General features: G+C 41.0%; 1 protein-coding gene across 1 annotated transcript in view; it reads right to left on the bottom strand.

Moving 5' to 3' along the window:
* Nucleotides 1-6,740: 6,740 nt before the first annotated feature.
* STK17A (serine/threonine kinase 17a) overlaps nt 6,741-20,268 on the bottom strand; it is a 274,808-nt gene continuing 261,280 nt past the window's right edge. Inside the window, exon 7 of the mRNA XM_085607415.1 lies at nt 6,741-12,711. Within this exon, the coding sequence (XP_085463541.1) occupies nt 12,369-12,711 (343 nt within the window). The 3' untranslated portion in view covers nt 6,741-12,368. The remainder of the gene's footprint in view (nt 12,712-20,268) is intronic.

Consider the following 20,268-nt stretch of genomic DNA (forward strand, 5'->3'; position numbering starts at 1 on the left):
TTTATAAGCAAGATCTAGATTTCCAAAGTGAACATGCGATGCAATCTTTTTATTTCCACATTTAATTCATTTGCATCCACTACAACGTGACATGGTCTTTGTACTTAAAGAATTCAACAATATTGTAACATCCCAGGTTACACAAAACCTCAAGTTCTGGACATTTGTTTATTGTGTTTGTATCTAGATTCTGAAAAGATTTCTTAATTCGCAGTGGAGTGATCTCAGGGTAAGGCACGAGAAAGATCTCCTAGACCATGACCAGAAATCTCTCCAGTTGAAAGCCAGAAATTTACTCATGCTGGCTTGTTACTCTATTTTGAATATCTGTCTAATTATTGCAGGATTCTCAAAGCAGATTCACAAGAGTAATCACATTTAAACAACTAAAATGAACATGTGCATATTTTGACATAGGGAAATGTTATGCTATAGTTTATTTTTGCTATGACTTCATTTTGTCCTCTCAACAGGAAAATATTTGTCCAAATATTGCTGGAGAAAATCTTTCACCTACACTCCACAAATCTTAAGAGAAGTGGGGTTCACTCCTCATGTTAACCTTGAAAACCCATTTTTTCTTGCCATTTGCAGGAATCATTCTTTGACTGTTTCCAGGTGGGCGGTGACCCACCATTAAAGGCTTGGGGAATACCCATAAACATGAGTTTAAAGGTGCTTACCAACATTTGTAGGAAGACTCGCTGTCAAAACCCCTTTCAGAGGGCCAAAATGCAAGCAGGAATTACTGAGCCCAACCGTGATGGTTGAAGCCTTTTGTTCCTGGTATCCCAGGGCCTGCCCTACAATGGATTCTGAGAAACTGAGCACATTACCCCTCCAGCACTTGACTCAGTGATAGCGTGGTCAAGCAGTCCAAGGCCTCTCGGGCAGGAAGTAGGTGCAAGGCGAGCACAGACTCAAATTCAAAATACATCCAGCAACCCCAGTCAAATACTTGCTTTTATTGTATTTATCTAACTAACACAAAGTACAATACAACATACTGCAAAACACCATACACAGCCTTCTTGAGGCATACCCACGGGTGTTACCCAGGTCAGTTTTCCAGTTCCACTTCAACGTTTATAGCTGATCGTTATTCCCTTTCACATGCAGTGGCAATCAAGCTAAGCCCTGCTAAGGCGTTGAAGTCTCAGAAGTTCTATACGGGTTCTTTAGTAAGATCCCAGAGTCCTGCGCTGGAGGGTGGCATTTAAGAACACGTTCTCAGGGACATGGTGGCCCGTTTGTCAGTCTTATCCGCTCTCTCATTAGTGGCGGTTCAGAATCCCCAAGTGCACCTCAGCAGTCCGGCCCAGGAGTTGAAATCATTGCTTTCTCTCTCCACAGGTCACGGCTCACAGTATCTCTTCTTAGCTACATGTCGGTTCATGGCATAGCCCTCCTCCTCCTTTATTGCCCCATCCTAGTGACACACAAATAGGGTTAAGCAGCATACACATGGCTAGGCCCTCTCTCTTCTCCATGGTCTCCGCCAGGCATGGGTGGCACAAACAAGGTGATGGCCATATTTGGGTGATAATGCTGTTATTAGGCAACATCCCTCCCTCTCTCACAGTCCAGCGCCATGGGCGATGGCCATTAATCTTCACTGCAGCCTCCACATGGGAAGGGGGTTGCAGACTTTGGCACATGGGCCGGGAGTTCAGTTGGTGTGGTAGTCCCAACAGACCAGAATCTCACACTACTATCCTGGGAACCTGAGTCCCTCCAAACAATCTCCTCCCCCTCACAGGACACACCGGTCTTGGGTGAAGCAGAAGCTGGTGCTATAGGCTCCGGGAGAGTGTTCTGGATGATGTCCCCTCACCTAGCAAAGAAGACCGGCAAACTCTTAACCCCCCAGTCCTGGTCACTAAAGGCAGAATTCATGCTGAGATTACACGTTCGTCACCATGTAAGGGACTAATTCATCCCAAAACTCTGCATGAAATGCCCACAATCTCACCTTAGAGCACATTTCCTCACACACCGAAATGTTGTCATACATGTTGGTTTCTGTGAGAGAAATTTTTCTTGAGTGCAAATTCACACAATTCTTTATTACGTGAAACACTGATGAGAATCTGCACTTGCAAATAAATGTACTTTTTATACCTATGTAAAACGTCAGTGCTCAAAATCCTTTTTTAATCAGGCAACTAGTTTTCAAGGAGATATTAAAGGAAAACAAATGAAGGAAGAATGTGGTAAGAGCCATCTTTTTGTAAAAGAAGTGTGGTTCATAAGGAAAGAGCACGCCTGTTCGCACGTTTGTCAGCCGTAATGTGGAGTTAGAGAAATAGTGTTTAGATGTCAAAAGGTTCAAACTGTTAGCATCAGTCTCAAGTGGAGATTTTAACAATGTTTGAAATATTACCAGTTTGAATGAGATGCTGTGATTGGCTCAGCCATTCAGATTGCCCAGCAAGATGGCACTAACCACTATTGTTTGACTGCTTTCTAAATTCCATGCGAGTGTGAAGTAGGGAACAGAGGACTTAGGGGGGGAAATTGGCATGTTTGGTAAAATTACTGGGACTGCCTTATTGCCCACTCTCTGCCAGTCTTTAACAACTATTAATTATTCTTCTCCTCAAAAGGAACACTTACCATTGAGGGTGTTAACCATTGTAAATGTCAGATCCTACAGATGAGGTGGGCTGTTAGACCTGGCATCCTTGGCATTGTTTCCCCCCAACATTCCTGTTTTTGCCAACCTCCGTTTTGCTGGCTTTAGGACTCTGTGCACGTTACCACTGCTAACCAGTGTTAAAGTGCTTGTGCTCTCTGCTCAAAACATGCTACCATTGGCTTGTGCCCAATTGGCATATTTAATTTACTTACAAGTCCCTTGTAAAGTGCACTACATGTGCCCTGAGCCTGTAAATTAAATGCTACTAGTGGGCCTGCAGCACTGATTGTGCTACCCACTTAAGTAACCCTTTAGGCATGTCTCAGGCCCGCCATTGCAGAGCCTGTGTGTGCAGTTTTAACTGCCATATTGACCTGGCAACATACACATTTTACCTGGCCCAAATGTTCTTTTTTAATACATATGAGCCACCATTAAGCAAGGCTCTGGATAGCCCCAGGGGCAGGGCGCAGTAGTGATGATGAATCTTCACTACTGCAAGAACCATCTCTCCCATAGGATAACATTGGCATTGCCTTATTACATTTTGTAAGTGTAATTTCCAAATGGGGAGAGATGATTGGTTCATGTTTAGTATCTCTGGAATCCTAATTTAAAATCCTAACTTATGGTGGAGTCAGATTTTAAATTATAATTCTGAAAATGCAGCCCGTCTCTGGTCACATGACTCAGTGTAGTTGGCAGGTGGGTTTTGTGTTTTCCTCTTAGACAGCCACACTCAATGGGAGATTAGGCATGATATTGGGCCATCATTGGCAGGATGGGAGGAAGGAGATGAGCCCAGCCTCACTTACACCTAAATAGGCTGTGTCCTGTCTCCACACAAAGGACTGCATACTCCTTGTAGTTAGGCTGGCGTCCGGGTCAAAAAGGCAGGTCATCTGAACACTTTAAGGGCATGCCTCTAGAGGTTTCTCCCCATTTCAAAGGCACAACTGTGTAAAAAAGAAAACCTCAGACACCACCACTTCAGTACGTCCACTGATTGACCTCTGGATAATCTGCCAGGAAAGACTGCTGTGCTGCTACAAGTACTGCCACTCTGTTGGACTGCTGCCCTGCTGTACTGTCCTGCCGCCCTCTTGCCTAGGTAAGAAGGACTGGACTTGCATCTCTTGAACCCAGTGTGACTTCAAGGCCTAGCTGACTGGCCTCCTGATCTGAAGCCTCTGGCTTCCAACAACCTTGCACCTGGACTCTGCCATTTGTGAGTCTACCATGCCAAGTGGTGCCACCCCAGTCCTGGACACTTAGAAGTGGTATAAAGGGGCTTTGCCAGCCTCTGTGTATCCAGTGAAACCGCCGCATCACCTCTGCTGCGCGTCGCAACCTCGAGCAGAACCGAAGCATCTCTACTGCTGCGTGGATTGGACCCAACGTAAAGACCCGCATCACCGCCGTAGCCCACATTTCCTTCAGAACTGCGATTGTGCAATGTATCCTCGGCGCAGGTCCTTGCACCTCTCATCTTTGTCGTTTGGGTCTTGTTTTATTATTAAAGTAAGCCCTATTTTTCTAACCTGGTGTGGGATCCTTTTTGTGGTCCCCACCCCCAAACCCTGCCAGAATTGTTCAGTCGGTGAAATCTATCAGAGCAGGTAGGTGTCTGTGCAGCCATACGATTATTTGGTAGTTGTTTTCTTATTTGTCCTACAAGGCATTTGATTATTGGACTTGAAAACGCCAAAATAAAACACTTTCCCCAAGTTAACAGACAATGCAGACTTAGCAGCACAATTACCAGTGACTATGATGAATTGTGCTGCTAGGAGACTTGTATTTGGAGTCAACGGCTGTCCTATATTTTTGTGTGCGAGGACTCCGTAGCCATAAAGATACTACTAGTAAAATACCTTTGTGAATAGCAATCAATCTAAACTTATACAAATGTGTAAGTGTACCTGTGTGAATCAGGCCCAAAGATACTACAAATAAGTGGTTCAGGCGGCAGGTACTTCCAGAGCAGACTAAGAAACAGATTGAAACAGATCAGTTTTGGACAATATGCACCCAAAACCTGCCTCAATGCTTTAGCCTTCTGAAATTGTTTGTACTAGATTACAGTAAGAAGCCTGGTTTTAAGCTCATGGCTGGGATACCATGAGGTGTCAGATTTTGGAGTAAAAGGGCCTTTACTTGAGGTTTGTGAATAGAAAGTTTTAAAAATTGTGTTCTGTATTCCACTGGAAGTCAATGGATTGCACTCTAGATAGTTTAAGATGACCTCATCTGTGTAAATGCAACAACATTGTGTCAGCCTCTTTCTGTAATATTTGTAGCCTACTTATGAGATTTTTTTCAAAGGCTGATGCATATCATTATGTAGCCACCTAAAAGCACCATCACGTTGTCTTGTGTCAGCTCTCTGTGGTGACTGGGTTGGAGAAAAAATAATTTTCCAAATGATGGAAATTTGTTACCTTTGACAACTCTGTTGTTTTTTGGCGCAAATGTGAGCTTTGAATCGAAAACGATCCTCAGGTTGCTGAGCAGCTGTGTATGCAGGCCGGTTTAAAGGGGACAACTTGGATTTTCAACATAGTGGTGTATGAGTGCAACAGTATGGACTAAATCCCCTTTATACTAAACTCTTATAGAGATAACTGAAAACCCAGAAACTTTGCTGCAACATTCACTATGGTACCAATGCTTCAATGTTCCTAATCATATTACCGTTGTTGCATATGACTAAGATAAATCTAGTTTCTGATGCATCATCCACTCTTTATTGTTAAATGTATACAGCAGAGTCAGAATTGAACAGATAGGTTAAGAGCCCGAAATTTACTCCGGAGAGGTTTGTGATCATGGTATACATCATTTCACTTGCCTTTCACTGAGCACTACTCCACTGCTAATTCTTCTTAGAAATCTTTTGGAATTGGAATACAAACACATTAAAAAAAGTTAACTGTCCAGAAAGAAGCCCATTTTGAATGAAGAGATTACTTGAGGTTTTGTAACCTGAGGTGGATTTAATATCTTTGAAATCCTTAAGTGCAAAGAACGTGTTGTGTTGACATTTGTAGGAAATGCAGATTACGGACGTAGTGGAAACAAAAGAAGATTGCATTGGATGTTTGAATTGGAAAACAAAATCTTGCCTGAAACAAAAGGAATATGGGATTATGAAATGGCGGCATACCTGTGAGTGTCAAATGTCTTATTTTGTCTAACCCGATTAAATCAATGGTGGCACTTATCTGAATGTTTGTTTGCTACAAGGTAAGTCCTTGATAATGAAAAACCAAACAGCACAATCGGGATGAACAATCTAAGAATCATTTAATTTGTCGGATATCCCGGTCCTGATTTGAAAGGTCCTTTACATTAATAGTAACTCCAAATTGCTACAAATTAAATTGTCCCCCATTGAAAAATTTGACTTATTTAAATATTTAAGCCAAAAATTAATTCGGTCCTTAAATTAAATGCGAAACATGCTGTTTATCACATTTTGTATCATTATATATTTGCAGTGTTTCCAAAATTCAAATTCTATTAAACTTAATTTACAAGGGCCTGCAAAACAATGATGTTTTTAAACATTTTACTGGCATTTTAAAAATTAGGCTTAAACATCCATTAAAAGAAAGGCTCTCAGGGTGTAAGTCACATGAACATGCATTGTCAATTAATGGAAAAATTGAAATTTACAGAACCTGTGGCAAATAAAGTTAATATAATGAATTAGAACTAAGGAAACGAAAGTTAGTACACTGAAAAAATCAAAGTGAAGTCTTCTCAGATAGGGAATAATGAGAAAAATCATTACTGACTCAAATACGAGGTAGAAAGAATGAGAACTTGGGTAACGGCTGCTGAAATACTAGTGTAGATGGGCCAGGTTCAGATGCATGGAGTGATGCACAATCATGACGGACTGCCAAGATAATTCAAAGCTCCAGTATATGTTAGACCAGTTCCCAGTCTAAGTTATTGGCAGAAGAATCCTGACCAGAATGGAAAAGAATGAGTCCAAGGTGACCAACTACTAACAAACGTGAGTCAGTAACAAAACAAAGTTAATCTCTACCTATTTAAAAAGCTGCAATAACATCATTAAGAATACACCAACTCGTAGAATAGAAAATAACTTTATTGCACACCACTTTGGCTGTATGTTGTGGGAGTAGGGATTCAGGCAGTTCTGCAAAAATACATTGAAAGCAACATCTTTTTCCGTAACCCTGTCTCCCCAAGCCCTGCCACGAAAATTAAGAGCATATTGCTCTGGCCAACATAACTTATTATTACATTTTTATATTACCATTTATATAAAATACTAATTTCAGATCGGATTAAAACTATTTTACTAAACAACGTTTAAGGCACAACAAATAGTAACAAAAAATAGAACAATAAAGACCCAGAGCAGCCAATAAATAACTGGCTTTGTAACAATTGCAACAATTTAATGGACCACCTTTTTTTCTTTTTTTCAAGTATTTTACAATGCATATTAAATAATACAGAAGATTGTATTGTTCCAGAATCTTAGCACAGTGCTAGAAAACGTTGAATGATATGGATTTTACAAGTTGTTGCTAAGGACCAATTTTAATGGCGAATGGATTCGTTTCACATTTAAAATGAACTAGATTTTTCTGGAAACCAACCATCTCTTTGTTAGGGTAGTTCAGAATCGTAAAAAGTTATTTTCCCTCTGAGAACAGTTGAACACTATAAACATTTTTCCTACAAACACATCCACAAAACTAATGTATGGAAGTTGATCTCTTAAGTGCCTTTGCCGTAAATCTTTAAGTTTGCTAATTTCAAGAACAAACTACAAATGTAGCTGATGGACACTCCTCAGTGCCATCAAGGGTTTCAATTTGTCATCTGGAAATAAGTTGTTCATTTGGATGCCATCAAGGATTTCAATTTGTCACCTGGAAATCAGTTGTTAACAGGAAATGAGCAGTTGAACCATTACATTCCAACACCTTCTGTGATAAGCATTTAGGCAGTCAAGAACATGCAGTTTTCTTCCTGAAAATAATACAAGCTGTAAGGGACACCGTGGAATACATAACTTGTAGCTAGCAGTCAAAGTATATTATATCATTCTATTCTGGAACAGACAGTTGGTCTATGCTGTTAAGTGTAATACATAATCCAGAAGACAGTTAGACATACCTCTAAGAAGTTAATATAAAACAAACTAGGCATTGGCACAGGGACCTGGAGTACGAGGGGTGGCTCTAGCACCTTTTTTCAAGTAAGAGAACTGTGCTCCTATTCCTGCCTACTGCCAGTGTTTGCAAAGGACTAAAATATATTAAGTGGTGTTTTCATACACTCTCCATTCTACCTTCAACTGCTTCATAACATTTAGGAACACCCCATCTGTAGGTTCAGAGATAATACTTTCAAATACAGCCCTTGCCCTCCAAACTGAAAGAAGAACAGCACACTTTTAAAGTGGTCAGTTTTTTTGGCAGAATAGTCGCAGAATTCAACATGTCACATTAGTCTCCTTAATTTATTTGCAGAGACCAGAGTGACAGTTCCACTTTCTGAAACCAGGGAAACATGACTTTGGTTTGTGAAAATGAGAAAGATGAACCCATGCCACTACAGAGAAGTCCCTTGGAAGGGAAAGCACACACGTATTACGATTGACTTCCAAAAAGAAACTACTGCAATAAGTTCCTTTAAAATGAAAAAATAATTTTACCCACACTGTTAGACTTATAACGAACCCAAAAAGTAACTCTAATGCTGTTAGAATCACCCTGATCGTTTTTTAAATCCTATTTTCAATGTGACACACATTGGATAAAGCAAAATACAATGTAATGAAACATGGAATTTTGACATCTAGACAGAACATTCCTTACCCAGATCCTATCCCTGACCCTTACTGTTTATCCTGTCTTCTGCAGTATACCTAAACTTATCCTATCAATTAAATCGTATTGCATTAAATGTAGGATCTTTAAACCTATATTTAAATGGTAAAGGTGTCTATTTCTTTAGATTTCTGTGGAATCACAATTTAGGGGAAGATACCCACACTAAATAATTAGTGATACAGGTGGAAATATTTTGCCAAGAAGGGATCATCAATATTATTCATAAATTCAGTAAACCGTAATAGATCGAATTATAGATAGGTTGGTGAATGACAGAGGTGTTTTTCACTGAGGGGTTCTGAGTAACATCAGCTAAAGAGTAATGCTCGAGTTGTCTAGGATGTTACTCAAAACCTTGAGGTGGAAAAACATTCCTATTAGTCACTTTGACCTATCCTTAATTTATATAAGGGTCTCATACCCACCCACTATGGTCAACAGGTTTTATGATTTTTTATATTGTGTGTTGGACAAAAAGAAAGTTAAAAAAGGATTAGTAACTGCTTTAATAAGTGATTTATCAATGTTAATTATATAAATGCGGTAACACCCAAAGGAAATTCTTAAAGTATGTCCTTACTCATGGTTGAAATGGTGTTTGGTGGCAGAACATTGTTATTTCACAGCAGTGGTAAACAACTTTTGTATTTCACTGCTGTGGAGTAATTGCAGTAAATAACAGGGAGAAGACCAATATAAATTTTAAAAATATACTATATGAAGGGTTTTTGAAGAGCAACAACCAACCTATGGGAAATACTGATGCTAGACCCATCCCTTAATCTGAACACTATTACGTAGCTAATATAAAACACCTGCAGAACATGGACAGATTGTCATACATCCACCTGAAGAATAATATTCCCTTGGGCACTGGCATATGAGCACTTCAAATCATCAACGAAGAACATATCTATTTTTTACAAAGGTCATACTTGATAATCATATATCCTTAGACTGATATAGACAGAGGACATATTTGCTCCACCTAGAACCTGCAGTTGTAATTCTATACCAAAGAAATGATGGAAACAGAGATTCAAGTAAAAAAATTACTGATCAAAGAACAGTGACATTTAAGAAATCAAACGCACATGATCTTGATTAAAGCAGAGCATCATATCAAGACAGATCAAACTGTGCATAGTCTTCCAAGAAGGACTGAGAACTATGTAGATCATCTAGTTTAAGGAACAAAAGACACCCAACATATGGGATCTATAAGCAAAATTGCATCTAAGGACCATCTCAAAGAGTATCTTATACTCAAAACTGGATCCGAAATATTGTTTGCAAGAAAACTGTTCAAACCCATCACAAAATACTAAATACTTTAAAAAGGAAGATGGAAAAGTACTTCTGGAAAGAGTTACTTGCTGAAAACAATAGACTGTTACATGAACAACGTAAAAACTACCAAGCCATTCTAAAAAGCACTCAACAAAATACCTAATGCTTTTAGTAAGGCACAAAAACATGTAGTAATCTAAAACCGGTTGTTGACAGTTAAGAATCCTAAGTACAAATATGACAGATAGGAAAACGCCACAAGGGGTTAGGTCTATCTATATCTGTGAAAATGATGCCATATAATAACCAAATGGAATGCAGTTTGTAGAATAAAATGACTGGTGTGGGAAAAAACGAAATAGTGAAAACGATGTAGTAGTGCACACGTTATTCAATTTAGACACTGACTAGATTTATATCCCTGCTCTCCCAAATGATGGAACTTATGGTACTCTGGGCTAAGATTAAAACACACTGATTAACAAAAACATGGTTCTGCATAAATTAGTAACCTAATGTTCACGCAAATCCTAGTGTTACTTAATATTTCCATGGCTAGGAGAGTTTACATTCGAACCTGTGCACATGTTCACTTTGTGATACCCTAATTCAATGCAAAAACAAAATAGAGCCAATGCCAGCTTGAACAACTATTATACATAAGGAAAATAAGAAAATCGTATGTGACAATTAAAGACAACTGTTGCAACAATGAAGAAAAACAACTTGAAGATCTGGAGAAGTGAAAATCTGTCATGTGTGCTAATCAAAGTTCTTAATAATGCATTTTCAGTGATAAGATGGGGCTGCCGGGCCCATAAATCTACCCTCAACCTTCAGATAACCTCTCTGCATCTGGAATGAAATCCTAGAATGGAAATACCATCAAATCTATTTTGAAATGCAAAGTAGATAGGCCTTCAATAATGTGTAACTGTCACCATATAGTTATTGTTTTATTCATATATATTTAAAACTATACTTTAAAACTAAAGATCTATAATATTGTAAAAAGCACATTTTCAAAATGAATCTGGATCGCTTTCAGAATTTTGAAACTGGGAAACAAAATTAGAATCAGATACCAAATGTGGATTCGCTTACATCTGCATGGTGAAATTGCATAAAGTATGTACCTCGAGGACTGTCTGCACAGAAAACACACCCCCTATTATCAGGGGACTAGCTTTTCTGAACAATCCTTTACAAAAAGACTTCTCTGGTAACGAAAACAATAATAACTTTTAAATGCCGAATGTAGCACATGTTTCACGAGGAAGGGCAGCAGTGATCTAACAAATGACTCATCGTCCCTGAAAGCTATATGGAGAGCCAAGGCTGTACTTGGTTCTTGTGTGGAGCCTTCATTTCGGTTACTGTTCGCGCTGCTGCATTTGCAACTTGTCTAATTTGCTAGTTTAATACAAGCTTCAGGAAAGTAGAGCATCAGCTTTCTTTCCTCTGCATGGTTTTGGCTGACTTTACAATGTTTCACGCTACACATGTAGGATCAATTTTGTGGATATCAAACAAGACACAATAAAAGTAAGAAAAAGCAAGACGCCACATAAATCTCACAAACAGAAAAACTGTTCCTGAAATGAAAACCTCACTATGTCAGTATGTGTTCCTGACTACATGGCAGCATATATCAAACGTAATGGTGGCAGCAGGCGTAATGTTACATCATGCTAAAAGTATTTGAAAGCTTTAAAGGCACAATACCGTTATTTTTGCATTTTGCAGTGCTCTTTGCTTTTATTGCTGGAATGGTCTGATGGGCGGGGCAACTAATAGAAAATTTGTACAGATTACGGATTAGTTAAAGTATGGTCCATGCAATTACAGCAGAACTGCACTTAACACTAGCAGAACACATCTCTAGGGAAACTGGTCATTTACTGTAGAAGGTACAAGAGAATGGAGAGACGAGGGAGACACAGGTGAGGGAGAAACAAGTGAGGGAGAAACAGGTTAGTTCTGATTAATACTGGAATGCTCCAGCCCCCAAATGACGTGGGTAAGGTAAGACCCCAGATGCAAATGAGCCTCTTTTGCTAATGTTCCTTTTACCTTAATTATATAGTTATCTGCTTAACAGAATACGAATAAAATGATGAGGCTCTAAAGTTATTAGGTCATACTTCATTGCAAACTAAGTAAATTGATTTTTTGTTGCAATGGATTACACCTCTAGAACAAATCAAATTAGCCTGTAACACATGGCATTTGCCTTAAGATTTAGAGAACTTTGTTTTTAAGTTATCCTTGATGCGATCATATAAAATAAATAGGCATTTTTTAATAAAAGAAGACTACATTGTGTAAACAAAAGCCCAACAAAATAAATGTTCTTTATTTTCCAAACTTCGGAAAATCCAGAAAATCTGGCACAACTGACCCATTCATGGAATTAGAAGTATGGCATATCAGAGTATGCTTAACAGTTATTGGGTTTACACATTTTCCAGTCTTCTTTGGCCCCAAGTCAACTCTCAATATTGATGCTGCATGAATGCTGCGGTGCTGAACATCTTTACAGTCCCACAATGAAGTGCTTAATAGATAAATTCTCCCGGTATCTCTTGCAACAACAAAGGTTCTTCGAATCTGAAGCGTTTTGAAATTGCTTTTGTATCTGTCTGAGTCTCCTTGTCTGATTGTCTACACTGTCCAAGTGTGTAGGAAGCAACTACAAGCAACTCCTCTGTTAATGTCTTTTCCTGCGCTTCTGGAGTGCATGATGGGGTTGGATCTACAGTGTGTTCCGTAGCAGAATCTTCCTCTCCTTTATCTTCGATTGGCTCCTCCACTGTAATCTTGGCACTTGTAGGTAGATCTGGAATGTTACCATGAGCCAGCCATGGATGCTGTAGACAGTCCTCTGCTGTAGCACGGCCTCTATAAACGAAAAGAATAATTTAAGAAAAATCAAGGTAGTAATTAAAAAAAAAAAAAAAGATTTGTAAAACCAATACATCCTACGAAACAAAGAATTTAAAAAAATGGTACAGTACTTCAGTTTTCAAGGGCACAGAGGGCTCTTCCGCATGTCTGTGTGGGAAAGTCAGTCAGTCAAAAATGTGTTATTAGTCCATTAAAACCATAAATCTTTTAAAATATACACGAACATCGCAGCCAATAAAAATCAATATACAAACACACAATGATAACATTTAATAGAAGACCAGCTCTCCTTATCTTGGATGACTCCGTTGTTGGGGGCCTAGACACCTACCACTTCTAAACAAGAATGCCTCCCTGCACTGGGCCACATAGCGGCTACCCCAAAATGCCAGAAGGACACATAAGGTGTCGAGTGCCTTAGATGTGAGCAGTACCTTGACTAAGCTAACCAGCCAAGTAAATCCATAAATATACCAAGATTCTTGACAGGGCTTTTTAAGATAACTGAAGCCCGCACAGCATGGGTTAAAGCCTCCTAGAGGCGCATAAAGTGCCGGGTGCAAGCTATAGGCGTTGTCATGAATAGGCTAACTGCTCATACAAATGCATTAAAGTGCTGACGTGCTTATACAGTGATAAAAGTGCAAGTTGTGCTCATGTAGTGAGTTGAGAATTTGAGACTTCCTGGGATGAAGCTACTACCTGCCCATCAGCCCGCCTTAGTTTTGGAGGGTAACTTCCCCATTTATTAAGTAGCCTCAACCCATTTAACTAATCCCTGCTCATTAATGAGGGAGCCTCTTCCCAACAGAGCCTAACTGGTCACGACCCATGGTAAATAAAATCACTAAAAGACCAACATGTCTATAAGACTCAAACTTTAGTATGTGCCCCAAAAACAGTAAGACGGAATAGGGGCAAGATGATACAGTAGCTCAGTGGCGGCCAGTGGGAAAGTCAATATGCCCTTAATTATTTTTTACTGCCAAAATTAGTTATTCTAAAGAACAGAAGTTCTTACATTCAGTAACAGTCTTTCTGGTGGAATCTATGACTAACCGCAGAATCCTCTGCTTTAGTATACCCCCAGGCACCAAACTGGATTGGGAAGATTTTAAAAGCAATGCTCCCACGCATCGGTAGGTGGCACCAAGCGGCTCCGCATTTACTTTGTTCCACCCCGGAAGTGATATTGGAGCTGTATGCAAGCACCACCCCTGTAAATGTATGTCAGTTTCTTTCTTGGCTCCATCGCGGAGCCCAACAATCAGATGTACCAGTCTTCCTCTCTCTAAGTTGGGAACTTTTTAGATGAAGAAAGAGACCATTCCTCAGAACGGTACGCAACGAGGGTGGTGAGAAACCTGCAGTTAGAGTTGTCAGAAAGAGCGTTACCCAAGTTAAGTAAATTGTTCTTCTTATGGATACTTCTAATTGCTGATTCCTCACATTCAGGATAGAATCCAAAGCATTACATCCCACAGTCGTGGGTCTGTGGAAAGGTTCATAACAAAAAGTCCTGCAGAACATAAGGGGTGAATTGCCTTTCCCAATGGACCTAGCTGTCAAGACAGTCATGCATATTGAACGTGTACTGAGGCCCACTTCACAGCCCAACAGATAAAGGACAGGTACTCTGCATGCCAGGGCAGACGTTTTAGCCATGGTCTGGGTGGAATAGGCCTTAAACTCTTTCAGAGGTGGCTTCTTGGCAAGTGCGTTGCAGAAGTTGATGCAAAAGACTACCCACTTTGACAGTCTTTTTCTGTCTTGCCATTGCCGCAGACAACCCCTCAAACAGCTGATCGTCTACTCGATGGTCTTTGGTGCCATTGATGTAAAGCATTAAAGCTCTGTTTGGGTCCAGTCGATGGGGGTCACTCCTCCTTTCCTCTTTTGTGGCTGTAATGTTTGGAATCATGAAAATTCATGACTATCTTGAATCGAAAATAAAGAAGAAATCGAACAATCATCAGTTTGATTGTACTTTTGTTGCTTTTGGTGCACCACAAGGATGCCCTCAGGATCCCCCTTTGATCCCTGTCCACCATACATCCTTCACACAAAGGTAACATTGTGACTCCAGTGATTATTAAGATTTTAATATCTCTTCATGTCTACTGCAAAGGTCGCTACAGATGGAAACTAGCTGCCATTAAACCCCTTCATAAAAACAATTGGCAGGCACTTCAACTCTCTCTAACCTTCAACCCATCTCATTACTTCCGTCCTTGGTAAAATCATTGAAAAATTGGTGCCAATTAATGACATTCTTAAAAAGAAGCCAACATTTCTCATCCTCGGAAGTCTGACTTCCGCTCAAAGCACTCCGAGTCAGCTCTGCTCGAGGTTGCAGATACTCTAAAGTTAACTTTAGATGCTGGAAAGAACACTGTGCTGATATTATTAGATTTATCAGCCACATTTGATACCATCTTCCATGACACATTACAGTAGATCAAAAAGTGTAGTATCTCGCATCTGGCATTAGCATGGTTGGAATTTTTCCTTACTGACTGTAGGCAAACAGTAGTACTAGAACCATTTCCATTCCCTGAAGAAACACTTACTTAGGGAGTCCTGCAGGGCTCATCACTCAGTCCTGCATTGTTTTATATATCAAACCGAGCATCTTGGTTCCTGAGGCCCACTGGAGGGCTTGAAAAATAATATTAAAACAAGAATGCAGCCACGCAGAACCCACCAAAGGGAAAGATTGCTTTTTGAAAAAGACTCCAAACTCCGTCATGCATTGTGAAAATAAACTCACCTGTGACTCCCAACAGAGGGTAAAGGAACTGATTAGTGTGTTACTAAAAGAAATGTTTGTAGTGCATCTGCGCAGTTGTTATTCAGCCTATGATTAAGGGGCTGGGGGCTCCGAAACGAGTCAGGCTAAAGTTTAAATTAATCAGGAATGAACATGCCGGTTTCCTTCAAATAAAGAATGCAGCTGAATTGAACTGCTGTGAGTGCGTCCTTGCAAGCAGAACAACTCGAACTTGGACACACACACACACAGACACACACACACGGACACACACACCCCTCCCCCCCCCCCCCCCCACTGGATAAAATGTCCATTGGCTGGGAGATTAATTTCAAACAATGTTCAACTGAGGTAATTCAGTGTATGCAAACCAACCACCTAAAATGCAACACCAATAAGATAGAGAGCATGCTTTTAGGCAAGGACAACACATTTGATCCTACGTTATGGAGGCATAATTCTGCGCCCCTTTCGCCTAATACCATTGAGGTAGTAAAAAACCTGGGCGTGACATTTGATTCTTCCTTATCATTCCGCCCACAAGCTTTGGCAGTGGCAGAAATGTGTTTTAACTTCATAAAATCATTACAAAAATTATTTGACTACCTTCCTCTTTCAGCAAGAAAAACAGTGGTATTTGCATGGATTACGTCAAGATTGGAGTATTGTAATAGTCTATATGCAGGTACCGCCAAACAAATTCTTCACAAACTACAGGTAGTACAACACTGAGCCGCTAGACTACTGCTAAAACTGCCATGTCATTCATCGTCCTCAGCTGTCCTTAAAACTCTTTATTTGCTGCCAGTGCACAAGAGAGTCATGTTTAAAATCTTTCTGCTCATCTTTAAAGCCAACAGAGCAGTAGGATCAAAGTACCTAACTGTCAGATTTACTGATTACACTACCTCTCAGATTCTGAGATCGTCATCTGCTAACCTTTATAACCCTCCGACTTTTAGGCTTAAGACTAAAGGAGGCAGATCCTTTGCTTTCTTAGGGACTAAGACCAGGAATCATCTTCCCATTGAGTTGAGTCATATCGATTCTGAATCCCTTTTCAGGAAACTACTGAAGACTTGGCTCTTCAGCCTCGGACTCTGTGTCATTCACTAATTCAATAACTCCGCTGAAGGCCTTGTCCTGCTGATATGATTTCTGGCTTTTTGTTACTAACTGTTTTTCTACTGCTTAGCGCTTGGATGCTTCTCAGAGAGTGACAGTTGTGCTGTATAAATGCTGGATTCAATTCAAGTCACTATACTTGTGTTTTTATATATTCTGCTTTGTAGTGTATCCAAGAGCAGTGGATACCTATAGAGTGTGCACATTGCGTTTCGGAATTGTGTTGGCGGGACAAGTATGGTTCATTTATGCCTGCTGTTCAATAAATGTGTTTGTGAAAAGGGCCAACAGATAACTTTCAATGGTGCCCAATGCAAGTCCTTGTTAGGCTAAAGATAAAATAAACAATAGGATATGTGACAGTCTGGCCTGCAATAAATACGTTTTTCAGGTGCCACACCAGACCACAAACCTGTCCCAGCACTCAGCATAGACTATGTAGGACCCCTGGCATCCTGGATTATGTCCACAACTTTGGGAGGAAGACTGAATGCTGTAAACTGCCGCTGCTCAATCTCCACGACATGACGATGCAGATTATATAAGCTCAAGGAAGGGACCCTGACCTGCTGCTACAACAGGAGGTCCTCCCGAAGCTGAAGCCTGATTGGAGGATATATGTTCATATGCAGATGATCCGGATTCCACATTATCCTTGCCGAATCCGGAACCACTAGGATGATTTGGACCTGATCATTCCTGATCTTCCCTTGTGTTTAAAGACCCTGCAAGGTGGTTCATGACCAAGGAAATGCCCTGGCACTTCAGCCAACTCCAGAGAAGAAGTACCTTCTGGACCAGGAGCCATGACCCCACCCAGTCTGTTGCAGTACCACATAAAGGTGGTATTGTTTGTGTGAACCTAAACCAGCCTCCCTTTTAAGGACAATAGGAAGGCAACCAAAGCCAAGCAAATAGTACACAGCTCCAACAGGTTGATATGGAGACCGGTCTCCGCCAAAGACCACATTTCTCTGTCTCCACCTCTCCCAGAGGCAGGATGCCAAGAGATCCAGAAGTGTCACAGCTACTTTAACCAAGACCCAAGACTGAGGCTAAAACATCGGGATCATAGACTGAATGTCCTGCACTCATCAAGATGGAGGGAGGGCTAAAAACTGCACTGTATGCAGGATGGGTCCAATGAAAGGGAGCCTCTGCAAAAGAGCCAGGTGTGACGTTAGCATGTTGACAAAAAAAACCCACTGATGTCGGGAGGTTCCCCGTCGTCTTAAGATAGCCTATAAGTGTCTGTGATGAGACAGTCTTCAACAACTATCAGCTACTCACCATAGAAGCACTGATGAGGCTGGAGGGGAGCATGGAAAATTGAAAATGCTCCTGGCTCACCTTGAACTGAAAGTAGCGGCTGTCGGACTGCAGAACAGGTACATGAAATTAGGTGTCCTGCAGACCCAAAGCCATCATCCAGTCACCTGGATCCAAGGCATACAACACTTGGGCCAGTGTGAGCATCTTGAATTTGTCCTTATGCAAGAAGGCGTTGAGGGTGGAGATCTAAAATAGGACTGAAGCCTCATACTTCTTTGGCACAAGAAAACAGTGGGAGTAAAAGACAGTTCCTATTTCCGGGACTGGAACCCTCTATATAGTTCTTTTAGCCCCCCAAAAATGTGCTTATTAGAGTAATATGCAGAGGAGCTTCCCTGAAAGATCCTCCAATATAGATGGGAGGTGTGGCAGGTCTAAAAGGAATGGTAGGGCATAGCTTTGTTGGACGATCTGCAGGACCCACATGTCAGATATTACTCCTTTGCCACCTGTGGAGGAAATCTCTGAATCTGCAGGGTAGTTGTGCTCAACGAAGGGCCAACTGAAGCAGCTTGGAAGCTGATACCGCAGAGGTTGGGGATTGGAAGACCATTGCACTTGATGGCCTAGATGTTGTCAGCTTAGTTCCCCCCCAAATGGACTGGGGCCTCGAAAAGGGCAATACTGTAGAGGGTACTGTCCTACAGTGGTTGAAAGACCTAAGGAGTGCACCATGGCCTGGCTCTCTTTAAAACGTTTTAGGGCACAGTAAGACTTCAAATAACAGGCAAGACCCACTGAATTGGATGTCAAATAGAGAACCTTGTATATCCCCTGAGAAGCCTGTGGATCGCATCCAAGCGTGCATCTGAACACTATGCTAGTGTCAACTGCTTTGCTTTACCCAAGAAGTTGGTGGTGTCCGGTCCACATACTTGGCCGCATCCTGACCATCCTGGATAGTTTATGCCAGGTAGGCCCTAAATTTCTCGGGGACAGCCAACAAGATCCCACCAAACATGTTCCATAAAGCATTAGCATATCGCCCCAGTAAACAGCTGCCATTGACTGACTGGAGGGCTAGGCTGGACAAGGAGACCATCCACTTTCTAAATCCAAAATGCCTCTATTCGTTTTGACTGTCAAAGTCACGGGGAAAGAATTGGGGTTCACTTTGCTTGTGGAAGCCTGAAACACACAAAAAATTCTGGCGTAGAGAGTTGCATCAAAAAAATCAGGTTCGCCAGGCATGTCTGTGGCATCTGGCAACCTACCTGTTCACTGGGAGGCAGGAACAAGGTTTGGACCAGGTGCCCATAAGGATGTCAGTCAAGGCTTCATCAAATGGGAGCAAGGGTTCTGATTACGTTTGTCAGTCGTCAAAACCATTGCTGGCAATTGTACATCTAGTACTTCCTCTTCTCATCCCATTATCAAAGCAAAGGACCACTCTCTTATGTAAGTGGTCGGGGCTGGGGGTGCCCACTGGGCCCTGTAAATCCATATAGAAGCTGTCATAGTGTAGGAGAAAATAGCTTTCCTTATCTCCATCATCATCCACAAAGACAGTAAAGGGAATATCTTCTCTACAACTACTGGAAAAATATACTACTTCTCCTGGGCTTCAAACATCTGGTAGAATTAGCACAGCCATGTCTACTGAGCTCACTTCAATGACCATATTCATACTTGTGGGATGCAGTGTGAAAATGCTCAAAGGAACAACTGATAGTGTGGTTACTAGTACTAAGAACAGCTTGGAGCTTAAATTAGGACACTGCATTGTATTGTAGTTTTATTTATACACTGCTTCAACCTTTGACAAGGTCCCAAAATGAATTGTTGCTTTGGCAGCAAGCTACTCTGATGAGTATTAAGGAATGTGGAGAGTCTCATGTGGCAACCATAGGTGCTATTTCCATGTTGTGCATTAAGACCTATCTTAATTTGTTGCTGGGCGTTTGTTCGAAATTAAACTAAAAAGTGCAAGAGATATGGCAACTATTCAATACCAAGGGGTACATGTATCGAAAAATGTGTGAAGGCAGCAGAGCAATCAATGAGGGATTGCTAATTTAACAACCAGCCATGGTATAGTGTCTAAAAAACCCACTAAGGAGTGGCAGATTACCCACCCGCCCTACCATTGGATTGGGAATTATACAACCAGCTGTAGTGTATTCTCCAAGGACCCAGGAGAAGAAGAGGTTCGCACCATAAGAATGGGCATTATACTACATACTATCACACGTGCTCGGAGGGTTTACCCACAGCGACTACCAAGGAGAGGTAAAGGAGCAAAGACTCATTATGCAGTCAGCTGCGGTATACTCTGAGAAGGTCACAGGGCAGTTGCAAAGAGGTAACCAGTACACACTCTGCTT

This window comes from Triturus cristatus, chromosome 5_2 (genome assembly GCF_964204655.1).
Source record: "Triturus cristatus chromosome 5_2, aTriCri1.1, whole genome shotgun sequence".
Lineage (NCBI taxonomy): Eukaryota > Metazoa > Chordata > Amphibia > Caudata > Salamandridae > Triturus > Triturus cristatus.